Source organism: Telmatherina bonti (genome assembly GCF_933228915.1).
Source record: "Telmatherina bonti genome assembly, chromosome: 5".
Taxonomy (NCBI): domain Eukaryota; kingdom Metazoa; phylum Chordata; class Actinopteri; order Atheriniformes; family Telmatherinidae; genus Telmatherina; species Telmatherina bonti.
In genome coordinates, this window is record NC_136623.1 from 27,804,387 (window position 1) to 27,819,694 (window position 15,308).

At 37.8% G+C, this 15,308-nt stretch overlaps 1 protein-coding gene across 2 annotated transcripts in view; it reads right to left on the reverse strand.

Annotated features, from left to right (window-relative positions):
• Positions 1-15,308, reverse strand: part of LOC306756526 (RNA-binding motif, single-stranded-interacting protein 3-like) — a 143,580-nt gene that overhangs the window by 36,680 nt on the left and 91,592 nt on the right. For both annotated transcript variants that reach the window (XM_079241282.1, XM_079241281.1), the window contains 2 exons: positions 4,330-4,487; positions 3,385-3,464 (listed from right to left, as the gene is read on the reverse strand). In XM_079241282.1, coding sequence (XP_079097408.1) covers positions 3,385-3,464; positions 4,330-4,487 — 238 coding nt within the window. The remainder of the gene's footprint in view (positions 1-3,384; positions 3,465-4,329; positions 4,488-15,308) is intronic.

The window sequence follows — 15,308 nt, forward strand, 5'->3', positions numbered from 1 at the left end:
TTTGTAGCTATAGAAATGTTTCCAACACATATTATTATAAACAGCAAATCCTTTCAGAACTACAAATGTCTTGTCTCTGCTTGTCCCTGATATGTTAAATGGAAAATTAAAATAATTTGGATGTCCTAAAGCTAATCAATTACATTTCTGTCTGAATTTGGAGTCAGAACTACACACTCTATCCTTATTAGCAAAACCACTCGGAAGAGTCACAGTGCTTCAGATCAATAGACTTCCTATTAACGGCAGCTGTGGCCCTATAATCAATGCTGACATTTGACCCACGCCTACCTATTCATGTATTACTGCTACCTGTCGACACATGAATGTAGTTAGGCAGATTGTAGTAATATTCAGAGGATCACACACTTGGCTTTGGTGTATGATGTAGCCCCGAACCACAAGATCTAAGTCCCTGGGTCAAATTCTTTATGTATTGGTTTGTACAATTTGAGTCCACTGATATTATATTTGTGAGGGTTCTAAATTTAACATTGTTTTATTATCTTCGAGTTGTTCTTAAGTCAGAACAAAATGTTCACACAAAACGGCGCTTACTGCACGCACTTTTGAAAGAACACATCTATTCAACATTTTCTTCATTTACATGATTGTAATAACATTTGTACATTTTATATTCTGGAATGAGCTCTCATAAAAGCACAAATCATTGCAGTCTATGAAAGTAAACATGGTGAGAAAAATTACATTTATTAATCAATACCTGACCACATCAAATAAGGATGTATTTACTGCTACTTTACCACAGTAGGCTAAAAGAAAAGTATCCATTAATCCTGCAATGCCCAGAGATAACTTATAAATGTTCTGTTTTCATGATGTACACAATAATCTTTCACTTTATTGTCTGCCAACTGGTAGTCAGGCTTTCCTGACTACATGCCGTAGTTTTCTCGGGCACACCACTGAACCCACGTTGCCTCTTGTTGTGATGGGGTATGAATGTGAGTGATAGGTGAAAGCACTTAAGTTTAACAAGAGAAATACTGAACTAGTGTCTGTGTGTGAATAGGTGAATGGGACTTATACCATTTCACATCCTTTCATGAGTACTGGTTAATAGGGACATTGTGCCTTCAAGTTACAAGGACATTGGATTGGTTATAATAAGAAGGAAGATGTGATTCTGAGAACAAATGGTGTTGATTTCTCTTGAGATCTTTCAGCTGAGAAGACATAATTAAAAACAACATTAACAAAAAGTCTTTCGTATTATCACAACGCCATTGGAAGTGCCACTGACAGTACATAGATATATTAGGACAATGAACAGAACCTGGACCTGTAGACACAATGTATTAAACACCAGTTTCATAAGAGTTTTGAGATGGAATTATGTCACCGGGCTGTTGTCAATAACCTCATTTGTTGTCAAATCCTCCTCTAGTTGTCACTTCTTTTAATGTGAATGTCAGCCACTTCAAGGGGAAGAAGTGTTCTGATCTATGAATAGTCAGACCACGCATTTGGATTTTTTAACAAATCATAAAAGACCCATATCATTATGGAAGTGAAAGCTTACAGTCAAAATGTAGCTGTAAAGTAAGTTCATCATTAGTTATCTATCAACATCAGCTAGTTACACAGTAGTTCCATTTATATGTTTGTATTTGTCTGAGGACATACTTTGATTTCTTAGAGTTTAGAGACACTGTACAAGCAGAGCTTGCCACTGTGAACATGTTGCCAGAACTGACAGCCTGCTACAGAGAGAGCAGCCAGCAAACCCAACAAACTCAGCATGCACTTCACAACAGAGACGAAGACTTCACACATCAGACACTTGCTGTTGCTTTCCAGAGAGGCAATAAACCTCAGCAGACAACACAAAGGCTGAATGGATAAAAAAAAAGTTTCAAAGATAAATAATAAACCACTGTCCGATCTGCGTAATTTGGGGTTTGTACCCTGCTGGAAATATTTACTTTTACAACAAGAAAATGTGAAGAATTTTGAAGCCAAATCAGTAAAACTGCAAACTGCAGTTACAGTTTTCCTCTCGTTAAAAGACTCTTGTTAAAAGAAGGTTAAAAAAGATATCAAACTCGTGTTTATTTTATGATGTTGTTAGTATTTAAAAGGTAAATTGTATTTTACTATAAAATTGTATGCAATACACTGTTCATCTCTCTTTCTCTGTCTCTTTCTCTTTCGCTCTCATGCATGCTTCATTCCTCTTTTAACACAATATACTTCACTCGCACGGAATGGCTCACTGAATAACACTTGGATAAAACATGTCCATGTCGTTCTGCTCCTCTGCTTCCCTGATTGTCTTTTATTCAGTTTTCTGCATGAAGCATCCCTACCTGAGTGTAATATTGTGCTATATCCATTAAGTTGTGACATTCCATGTTGGAAGCTTGATGTTATAGAATATAATCTTCCAGAAAAGCAAAGAAGAAGCAGATGACATAGATTTTCTTTTCCTTTCTGCTAGCTCTAAATGACTTCCTACATCCCTGATGCACACTTAGTCCTCTCTTTACAGTCACGTATTTTCAGGCTGCATGTGGTCATTTGCAAATGGACTAAATGAATGACAAAATTCCCGTAACAGAGGCAGTAACCAAGAATTGTCTTTAAGAATTAAAGTTTTAATCTGACTTGGTTTGAGCTTTGGCCAGTCCCTGGGTGAGGCTGTTAGCTGCAGTGATCTCATGTCTCCCACTGAAGAGTTTTTATCCACTAAACAAAACTGTGTATCGTGTGTATATGTTAGACAATTTTAAAAGGTCATGATGATATGTAAACATCGCACATCTGTATTATGGTGTCGCACATCTGTTCCTCCTTCTATTCTATCGCTGTCCATTCACCAAACCCTTCTCTTCTCTCTTTGAGCCAGTGTGTTAGAGAAGCAACAAGTTTTTGTTGTTTACTTGCAGGACAATCAGAGACAGATTGTTTGCTTTAGGGGACGTCTGTCTGTGTATGTGCATGCGCCTCGTGCGTAAGTCTGCCTCAATCTGTTTCTTGTGCAGAGAACAACTTCTACTAAATCATCTTAAGGAGCTCTAAAGAGTGGGAGGGAAATAGAGAAAGAGAAGAGCAGAGATGATGAGGTATTATCAATGGCACTTGTGCTGCTTTGTCCTCAGACAGATGTAATAACAGTAGATGAGGACACACAAACACATAAACACAAAAAGAACTGAGACTGCTGAGAAAGTAAATATTCATACAAAGGTATTTTAAAAAAAAAGATGATTAAAAAAAAAAGAAAATAAAAACACATAAAAAAAACAAATAAAAACACACAACTTTAATGATTTGCACAGTTGCACAGTCTTTCATTTCAGACTGATTTTACAACAACACTCATTAATGAGCAGATCCTTACAAACATCTCTTGACACCTACCTGTCATGCCTGGAGGGGTCTTCAGAAATTTCCCATTGAAATTTTGAATCACTATGTCACACTTCTCTGTTGACTCCATCCTGTGACAAAGAAAAAGAAAAGCTGGACTTTAGGATTATGATCTATTCATGACAAAATAATAAGCACAAAAGGTTCTGTGGCTTTTTATTTGTGTGCAAAAATCTGTGTATTTTCTGCGGATGTGGGCTCGGACCGAAGTGTCCTATATTTCAGTGAGTGAAAATGTCTCCATATGAAAGCATTAGTCCCAATGTATGCCTGTGAAAAAATGCCTCAGGTGGGCTTGTGCGTGTCTTTGTGTTTGTGTGTCTGTGTTTTCTATGGGGTTTCCTTTCCTTTGTCCCAGTTTAAAAGCTCCATTCAGCCTGATCTGTTGCGTGTCAAGTCCTCTTTGTCTGCCCCTATTCAGCTCTGCTCACCCAATCACAGCTCAATGACTAATTGCCTGCTTGGCAAGCAAAAGCCGGCGTGTCACTGTGTGAGTGTGTGTGCATGTATGTGTGCAGAGAAAAACAGTTAGTGACAGGAGTGACTGTGTATGCGTGTGTGTTTGGAATGTGAGCATGTCTCTGAATGGGTCTCAAATTTTTTCTTATAAAGCCAGTGACCCAGGATGCTTCACTGACTGCTTTCTAATGACTGGCACACTCTACAATGTAACTGAGAAGACCACACACACTCGCACTGAGGGTAAGGAGCCAAGGGTGCAGTGATGTGGAGGTGTATCATTGGTGCTTAAAGTCCTTGGGTTGTAAATGGCAGTGAGAAATTTCAGTTTGATATTGCTTTTAGCATTTATCTGCAACAAATGCACTTATCTCAGACAAATACGAAACGAGAACTTGAAGGATTCAGTTCCCAAAGAGAAGTGTGAGGCTGAATGGAGATAATTGTGGGGCTCTCTGGGTGAAGTTATGTGAGTACCTGGCAAAGCCGACTCCTCTACTTAGGCCATTGGCGTCCCTCAGGATCCGTGTGGAAATGACATGACCAAAGGGCTTCAGCATGTTCTCCAGCTCCTGCTCATCCATTGACACTGGCAGGTTGGATATGTAAAGATTTGTGGGGTCCTGCTCTTGTTGCTGTGGGAAGAAGAAAATGAGGGATTGATTATTGTCAGCTTTAATAGTAGCTGTAAAGCAGAAGCTGAAAATTTGATCTTTTCAGCAGGAGTTGAACTGGAATGGAAAACAAAGACTGCAAGAGGGTTTTGATTAATGCTGGTATTCCTAAAAAAAAATAAAATAAATAAAATAAAACATGTGTAGAAACAATTAATGTTACCTATTAATTAAAGATAATTAATTAATAATAAAAAAAAAAAACATGTGTAGAAACAATTAATGTTACCTATTAACTAAAGATAATTAATTAATAAAAATAAAAATAAATAAAACATGTGTAGAAACAATTAATGTTACCTATTAACTAAAGATAATTACATTTAATGATTAAATTAAAAAAAACTATTCTTAAAAACATTAATATCTTGTGTAAAATAAATCGATAATGTAGGAAGGATCTCGAATTTACACTGTCCTTGCTCTATATAAAACTGATCTCTTTTATTTCCAAGCTTAAAGTTAGCTTGGCAGCTGTAAATGCTTTGAAGGCTGTGCTATTTCTTTCCAATATTTCACAGTAAACTGTCTGAATTGAACTCGAGAGGCAAACACTTCAGTATTTCTTTGAAAAAGCATTACACTTGCTACATGTTCCAAACCTCCCTGAAGCAATAAGGAAAACCCCTTCCTGGACCCATAGTTAAAAAAAAGGAGACTTTGAACATTTCCACAGGACTGAGGGAATCTCCTTTCAATGTTTCAAGAAAAGTGCAAGTCCCCTGAAATGATCCTCTGCAGGAGATCAAAGCGTGCTTGTAGTGCTTTCAAACTGGATGCAGGAGAGTAATCTGTTTTACAGGACCTGCGACAGAGAACGACGTACAATACCTGTATGTTTTATGAATCTTAATGACACCAATTCAAGCCATTACTTCATAATTTTGCAAAAGCCATACAGATACACAACTTCCCAGAGGGCTTTCATTGTTGTAAATGGTTCCATAATGTTTCATAATAGTTTATGGCAGTGTTGACTGTGTTTTTTCCCACCCGCATACTAATGATGCCTAGATACTGAGGAAAAGCTTGACATTTAATAACTTTGTAAATCTTGGTGACAATGTGAATGCATGACTGCGGCTTGAATGAGACTTTTTGAAAATGAATTTGTAAATGACAATACACACTATCATCACCAGTGCCTGGAAGTGTCTGGAAACTAGCAGCGCCTCTTTAATAGTAATACATTTAGTCCTGAATACATAACAAAAGATCAAATGTATCCATCCTGTCATAAGCTGCAGAGCGGATATACTAAATTTGATTATAATGGTGAAGCAAACTACAAGTGCGCTATGTGTGTGTGCATGTATATATGTTTGTCGATCTCTTTCCAGATGAGTACTTGTCTGTCTGCAACATAAAGCTGCCCTGTGGAGCTCATTTTTAACCTAAATACTTTATTTACCCACAGTTGATTTTCTTTTCCTTCTACCAGAGCTGTTTAAAGAGAGGAAACCTTGATCACAATTTCCAAAGCCAACTTGCGACTCAGAAAGAAGAGCTCAGCTCAGCTGAAGAATATTAACATATTTTATCTTTCCAAATAAATTCTGAATATCTCCCTGCACTGGTAGGGATTTTTTTTTTCTTTGGCAATGTCCAGACAGCTAGGACAGCATAGTTGTCTTTCCACATGAGGCAACTGGGCCTTGGATATGATCTTTAACACTTGTGTGCGCGCTTGAGTGTGTTCACATTCATGAAGGCAGTAACAGATGAAAGCGGAAACATCAAAGCCTAAGAATGTAACAGCTGTGGAATCTGTCATCGGTCTTAGATTTATCTCCATGAAAGAGCAATGTCACTGGAAGCCTTGCGCTTGCTTCATACCTGGGTAAAGTAAACTTCACCACTTGTCAGGGAGAGACACTTATTTCAATGTTTTGGAGGAATTGGAATCAAAGTAAAGTGTCAGATAGACTGCAAAAGTGCTTTTGCTGACTGTATTTTCTGCAGGCCAGAACAGATCTAAGTATCTGCTCAATGATTACCATGAAAAACAAAATATCTCAATGTGCCACTGCCTCTTTCTTGCAGCTCAGTCTGGAGAAACTGTCAACAAGCAAAAAAAAAGTATTGAAGTAAAAACGACAGTGGCTGACTTGTTTTGACAGGCTAAAATTGCAAACAGTCAAAATCACACATACAAACTTCTCCTAACATTTTTAACAAATTGTCAAAAATCCCCACGTCTGTGCATTCTGGCCCCTCATTAGCTGTAAAAGGAGCACATTAAGAAAGAACAAAGTCAAGCATGAACAGAAAGAAGAACTGCAATAGAAGTAAAAACCTGTTTCCGTTTTCGTTTAGGTGCACGATAAATAGATATGAAAATCTGAACCCATCCCTAAATGACTGAGCTGTGATATTTTGTCAACACGCTTCTTCCTTGTCAACATTTCTCTTATTATCAGAGCCTTCAGACGTGTCTGACACAACAGTCAGTTTCCTGATTATAAACTATATTACACTTTGCTCAAACAATTGTTCCATGAAGCTCGTGTTTATGCCTGGTGACAAGCAGCACCGCAGAGTATCAGAAATAATGGGCAACAACATGGCATTTAAATCCTTCGCTGACACACAGTGAATTTATATACAACAGTGACAAAGTTATTTCAGCAGAAAAAGGATCTAAATACAAATAAGATTCAGTAGTGAAATTGGCTGAAGTAAAAACTGGTACCGCTGAACACCTAATTTAAAGGAATTCACTGGAAATCCCTGGAGTAGCTCAAACACATCAAGTTGCCTTGTCCCAACTGCTGAAAGTGTTTTAGCTGCAAATTAGCTCCAGACTCACTGCCGTGCATTACGCCCTCGCTGTGGCAAGAGTGATAGAATCCTGATCCCTCTGTTTATGAGCCATACAAAATAATAAAATGGTGAAACAGGAGATTTCCCATCCCAGCGGTCTATTTGGTTAAAAGCTAATTTCATCCAAAAACAATGTACTTTAAACAAAATCTCACAGTGGTTTGTCCCATTTCAGCAAATTCCATTTCCACACATGCAATATTTTGTGCATGTTTGCTCCACTTGCAGAGTGTAACAAGGGGGAATGGATGCAGATTTGCACGAACACGAGGAATCCCAAAGCTTTTTTAATTGCCGTCCAGATGCCACTAGTAATGGATGCAATGTTGTTTATGTTGCTGTCTGAATATCCTTAGTTTTTACAATCATTCAAGGACGTGAGCAGAAAATCACCAGAGGCATAGTAAAGTTATTTAAATCACTTCCCATTTTACGCCACAAGCTTTGGACAGAGCTCAGTGTAAAACTAATTTATGTGCTGTACACCTGGAATGTGAACCTAAGTGCTTTAGAGCATCCAGATGTGAATGAACTCTGCTTGACTTTGCTTAAAGTTACTGTTTTCTCGAAGTTACCTCTGTGATATCTCACTCTGCATGTTGCAAATGACTCAGCCGCCTCTCTCGCTCTGCCTCTTTGTCACTCTGTGCCTCTCTCCCCAACATCTGTCATGAGGTGGAAACAGCTTCACACCAACTGTGCCCGCCTGCCAGCCAGTCAGCTTGTGTTTTCAGCCCCATTAAACCTCATTGCTGCATCATTACAGCAGGTCTGTGCCTCTTATCCTGTATACTTCCTGGTTACCCTGCAATGCAACAACACCTGCTGAAGATACAGAGGGTAAAGCGAGGCCAAATCAGCGGTTAAATACCAGTGGAAAATGCCAGCTCCGTCTGTATTCTAGCATGCATGGATATGAGACGGTACTTGAATGTCACAGTTCTTTGCATTCGGTTCACATCTCAAATTGAAACCCTTCACATCTGAAATGGTCCATCACAGCTTCTTACAGCTCTGATAGGAATGAGCAGATATATGAAATGGATGGATGGAAAGGTGTACAAAAGCAATGCGAAATACTTTGAAAACAATGGCAGAGCACTTTAACAAAGATGCAAGATGTGATTAAGGAAGGCACTCCTTTTATATTTCCAACTTAATAAAAGCCTGCTTATTTTTATTGCTAACACATCTCCACTTACCCATCCTTTGGCCTCCATTGGCCCACCTCTCTTTTATACTTTCTCCTTCCCCAATCTTATATTCACAACCCATCTTTTCCTCCTTTCCCTACTTGTCATTCACTCCTTGTCTCTCTAAGATTAAAACCTAATCTCCTTTAATGGCAGGATTGCTGTCTAAAACACTTCCTGAATGCTTAGTTAATATTTAAAGAGTGGAACTTTTCCTTTTCTACCTTTTCATTTTCTCCCTAACCTTCACGTCTCCTTCCTCCTCTTCCTCCTGCACATCTTTATACTATCCTCATCTTTTATTTTTCCTTCATTTCCATTCATCACTCTGAGCAACCTCTTTCTCTCTCTGCATTTCACCCTTCCTGTATCTTTTTTCTTCCTCCTCAAGCTAAGATCTAATCTTTCATAATGATTGTCTGGGTGTCTAAACGCTCTCTAACGGCTTAATCAATACTTAATGAACATATCATAAATACTTTATGAACCCTAAACCTTGAAATCCCCAGGGTTTCATTAACCATGGAGATATATGCTTTATCCCCATCTCCATGATGACTGGAGGGCTGGGGAAATCAACACTAGATACTGATTACCTTATCATTCAGTCTTTGGTCAGTTCATATAATCAAGAAGGTGGTGTTAAGATGCCGCGACTGGTTCATATTGTTAATGTGTTTGTGTCCAATCCTGTCATGATAAACTGTAAAACAAGCACTAAAGGAAATTCCTTCACTTCCTATGACTTTATGGATGTTAGGTCAATCTTTTTGTGACACTGAAAAAGGCTTTGAAAGCCACAACCCCAAACCTTAGTACCTGCATCATGTTCGTGTCGGTAAGAGACCGCTGACTCATGACATACAACCAGAAAAATACACTTTCTTTTTAGCAGCCTTAAAAAGAAATCCATTTTAAAGGACAATATGTGGAATGTAACAAAATCTATTGGTATTAATGGCAAACTGTGACTAACAGAAGACCTATCACCTCATGCTTCTCTTGTAAGTGTGCAGGAAAACGTGCAGTTGTCATGGAACATTTATATAATATGCCCAGGAATCAGTGTTTGGGTTTTCTTTTCAGTACTGCAGTACGATCACGGCAAATCAACATAGTGAAATTATTAGGAAGGACATTTGCAACATCTTTGAATGAAACCCAGCAGATTCTAAAGAAATTAAAATAAAAATATTTATACTTTCTTGTGATTCAGCACTTATGACAATGAATATATCTTATTATTACCAACAGATTACTGTACTAGACGGTCAGATAAAAGCTAAACACGAAGCCTGCCTGAATCCTCACCTGGTCTGAAAGGTATTCACTTGGTGCTTCGATATTATTGTTTAAACTTGCTTTATTGGCTGCAGTGAAGATGAGAATATAAAGCATGCTCAGTCTGTAGTCTCGTGTTTATATTTCACCATTTGTTATTTTTGTAATGAAAACCATTTTTCAGCATCAGTTTTATGTTGGAGCCCAGCAACCGGTGTCATGACATATAATACTCTAAACAAGATGCTTCAACTTTAACAGGTGGCTCCAGCGTCTAAAACTAACACAATGGGAAAGTGCAAATAAAATAGCTTGTAGGAACATGACTAATAATCTAAACACATTTTTGTAAAGTGCTGGACTGAACAGCTGACAAATTTTTAGATAACAGTTGTGCCTAATTTCACTGCCACACCCTTCAGTATTGTAAACTTTTTTTTTTTTTTTAAAGCAGTAAACAGTCTTTTTGAGTGAGTTGTAAGACTGCGCTCCAGGAGGTGATTCTTTTTGCATCCATTTACATGAATAAAATATTAACTAAGTCTCCAAGGATATGAAATTTGTGACAGTCACATGAAGCTGCTGAAAGACTGTTTTTAGTTTGGACAGAACATGAACTAGATATGCTTTTTAGGTCAGCTGTACGGGACATTCTCCCAGTTGTAAACATCTCCTCGCAAAACCTGCCATCACTCAGCATTGTACTAATCTGTATTATCTTAATCAATATATTGTTGCACTGTCATTTTCTCTGTATGTTTTTGTGTTTTTTATCTCCAGAATTTGATATTTAAGATGCAACAGGAGCTTGGGGTTCATTACTACCAATGAAACAAAAATTTTCAATGAGAAAATAACCATCTTCATCTTCAGTCAGAACAAACTTTAAAAATAAACAAATAAATAATTAAATAAATATTCCAGCTGATCTTTGTTCATTTGCCGCCAGGTTTTTTTTTGTGTATAATTTCCTGTCTGTAATTAGTTAAAGGTAGAGTATGTAAGAACTGCTGACACCTAGAGGTAAAGAATTGAAATGGCTTGAAATGTCAAGCACAGCTGTGAATTGATGGTGTCCTTCATGGGCCAACATTCCCCCAGACATAAACATGTTTCGATCTGGGGTAGATGAAGTGGTCTCAGGTTCAGAAATGACTGCTCTACAGGTAACAACTTCAAAACTGTTTAAACATGGCTTCCATGTGCCTTTCAAGGTGTCACTTATCTTAAGCAGTGCTCTAGCTCCTATGAAACAAAGCCAGGACTGCAGTTTTGAAGCTCAGACGGTTCTCACATCACATAGTTTTTTTGCCCTTACAAATGGCAGCTGTCATGTATGTGGACCCGCAACAAGAAGACATAAATGGCTCCTAAGCGATTAACAATGTCCCAGTTATCTTAGAAAAGTGATGAGATGCAGTACCAGTAGAATCAGTTTAATTTAGTCACTGATTTTGTTTCATAATCCACTCTCAAACAGGATTGTAACTCTTCAGTTGCTGTGAAGTGACAGAAAAGATCCTTCAAAGAAATGTCATCTCATTATGTGAGAAACAATGTTTTCGTTGCTAATTTGATTTTAAGACGTGTAATTGATTTGTTTCAACTCCAGCATTCAAACACAGCAACTTCACACATTACAAGGCTGATTTAAAACAATAAGAGAGTCAATTCTACATAATGTGGACTGAACAGTCACATTCGCTGTTGTTAGAGATAAAACAAAAATCATGAGATATGTTCATTTAACTTCTACATTGCTTTTTTTCCCGCAGTGTTCTTTTGCTCATGTAGTTGCATTTTCAGCATGTCTTCTTTCTCCTCCCACCTTCCTCATTTTCACACACACCTTCTCTACTGCACATTAAAAGGCCGGTGATTCATCACAGAGTCTGAACAGAGAGCAGAGCTTGCTGCACATCAGTCTGCAGGCTGCTTGTCTTCTGGCTGTCCAGAACTGGAATCAATCACCCAATCCTTAGATGCCAAAACCATCCAAAAGGGTCAGACGTAGATAGAGAGGAGAGAAAGAAAGACATGCACACGGAGATAAAGGAAGAAAGGGTGGAGGAGGACTTGCAGATAAACAGAGAGGCCCTGGGTAAATTAAGAAAACATTTCCTTTACAGAATACAGATCAAAAAGGGCCTCAAAAGTTGAGCAATTCAGTCTCCCTTGAGTGTAATTTGCACTGAAAAAAAAGCGTTGTGTAATGTTGTTTAGTGTTAGTGCGGATAGATGCACAGACCAAACACACCCTGGCGTGACTCTAATGTTACATGTCATGCTGTTGATGTAGTTGTTTATTCTTCAAAGAGGCCACACAAATGTAAGCAGCTGAGCAGAAGTGGTGTCATTTCCCGTGGCTATGCGGTTGCCATTCCATCTTTATTGCTCCATAATGAATCTCTTTCAACCATAAAACATGCTATGGAATCCGGCCTGACTGAAACACTGTGACGAGTCTATTTTGCAGCGATCCACAAGATGGTCATAGATTTCATTATTGGCCAAAGAAGTCTGATCTCCCTCTGTGAGAGGCCAGCAAAAGTACAGTTTGGAAAATATAGGATTACAAATATGAAACACAAGACTTTGTTAGATGGGAGTTTTGTCTGAGGCTGGAAGTCTCCTTTCACACAAAGGCTAAATAAAAAGATGTCATCAACGGGCAATCTTAAGTTTTGCTCAATTTCTGAAAGCTTGTTGGATCTTGATTATGTAACTTGATTACACAGACATGCAGAATTAAGAAGCCAAAATAGCCAAAATGTTTCTGTTGCATAAAACTAAACAAAACAAATAGTTAAAAATGGTCTGTCCCAAGATATCTATTAGACTCCAACTCTGAGAGGGTGGGAAGACAGAAAAATCCCTAAGGCTCTGAACATCTCTGAACTATCTGTTTAAGAAAACATCACAAACACGCAGCCGTCTCTGCATGATCTGCTTTTCATAACCAATGTTATCCCTAATATCATTTTTACTTCCATTCGGCAAGCCTGTGTTGAATCAGCTTGGATGCAGTTTAAGGAGAATCACCTCTCATCATGAAAACATGTGGATTAAACTGTTAAAACCCAACTTAGAAAACCAAAACAAGCCAAAACGATGTTATAAGACACAGTCATGCATAAACAAGCCAATCATAAACACCCCCTTCAGAAAAGATGTAATGTTATGAAACATTATTTTATCCAGCACTGCAATCCTTACTCATTTTTTATTTAGTTTCTTTCTCTGCTCTGTAAGTCCTGAATGCTGTAATCAAAGCTAATGGGACTCAGCTGTTGGCCAGTCTAATTACCAGGAATACAGACAGATGATCTTTAAAGACAGGCCTCCATACAAAAGCACACACACAGTTGTGTTTTCATCACCTTGGGGAGCATTACACTAACCTGGATATGTTTTCTCTAGACTTATTAAAGGAGATTGTAACCACTGCATATCTGCACTGAACCCAGCCTTAAACCAAGTTAGTACATAATCTAAAAAAAAACCAAAAACAAAACTGCTTAATGGCCTTACTTTTAATCCACAAATATGAGACTGGCTCCCCATAATGACTAAGACAAGTGTAAGTACAAACACGCATATCACAGCATTTTGTTTATGCGCCTGCAGTTTAATAAGTACATGGAAGAAGAGTCCATGGGTTATGATAACAGGCCATGTGTGCATACGTTTGTAAATGCTAAAGAGATTTTTAGATACAGTTTTTGTTTCTTCTCAAGGCCAAAAAGTCACAGTGAACAGCTGAGCAGGATGCTTAAAAATAAATAATATTCACCAGTCGTCATCTCAATTTATTTTTAATCTGCATTATTCTTATTTTACATTTACTCATATTTTCCCATCACTTTGTCACCTTGTTTGCTTTTTATACGATTTTAACCAAATCTGACAAAGATTCATTTCAACTAAGTGAAAACTTCAAAACAAAGTGAAAACTTTGCATTTAAATGAAAAAATAATAATTTCAGGTGATAGATAGTTAGCCAGGGAATATGAAAATAGACCTCCTGAAGCTCTTACAGTTCCTAAAGATTCTAGCGCAATGCAAAAGACAGTAAGAGGATCAACAACTTGTACTGTTTTTAGAGTACAGATGGGACAGCGCTGAAGTGTTGCCCAGAATGAAACATTCAATAACAACACAGTCTGCTGGTTTTACAAGATAATAACAGAACGAACCGTTCACAGATCTGATTTGTAGATGTTAAAGAAAAACAGGAATATGTTCAGACTTGAAGGTTCGTGTAAAAGAGTTTTTGAAGCAAATCTATTGTAAGTGTGTCTCCGTGTCATTTAAGGCCACATCAGTCTGATGTCACAGAGTCTGCCCGGGGAGACAGACAGCTTCAGGGGAAGCCTGGTTCTAAATGATTTATGTGTTTAGGAACCAAAGAGGGGAGTTGTCTGTGACACTGCAGGTACACATCCTGTTATCACCTTTGAAGGAGAGCTGTGTGTGTGAGTGTGAGTGTACAGGCCTTTGTATGTCAGTCAGCATTTGAAGCTGCGTCATCACATAGAGGCTGTGAAGAGTGGTTAATGCTGGTACAGAGAGACCCATTAATGATAGCAGCAATGCCAAAACGCATTTAAAAAATGTACATTAAAAAAACTTTAAAAAATAAAAATACACATTAAAAAAAATGTGCTCTTAATCAGAGGTGTCACACTGTCTGATGATGATCGCTACTGGAGTTATGGAGGAGTATGAGATAAATGGAAATTAGTGTGAAGATGAAAAGAAAATCATGAATAGAATAATAAAAAAATAAAAAAAAAAGAACATTTGATTTGTCAGATATAACAGCAGCAAACATGTACTGTTATGTAGGTTAAACCTGACAACGTGTAATAATTGGGGGAGATATTAAAAAAGGGGGAAGAAAGAGCTACATTTTAGGCCATTCAGGGGAAACCAGAGAAAAGCAAGATAATCCTCTCATGGGAGTTTGAGTTTAATGAATTATTAAAAACTGGTGCTGACTTGGCTAACTTGAGTTGCTCAGAGGGGATTCACACTTTGTACAGTTTATAGCAAGTTATAGATTTCACACATTTTCATGTCTTTATATAAAATACTGATATGATCTAAAGACATAGGATAACCTTAATATGAAGAATATTAAGATATTGTTCCTTGTGATAATGTGAAGCTTAAAAAGAAGATTACAAAAAAGTTAATGTTAAATGCGCTGTTTTCATGTGGGATAAAGAATACTCATACGGCTGGCCAGATTTTAGTACAATATGAAGCACATCTCAAGCATAAAAAAAAAACAAAAAAAACAAAAAAACTGAGCATATATCTCTTTCACTTGGAAGGCCAGTTACTATAGGTGAGGTAGCACAAACACTTTCATCGTCTACCCCAGTGTTTTTCAACCACTGTGTGAGAGATTATCAGGTGTGCCCTAAGAAATGACCCAATTTCACCTAATTGGTCTAAAAAGCAGCTCTGTGTTCATCC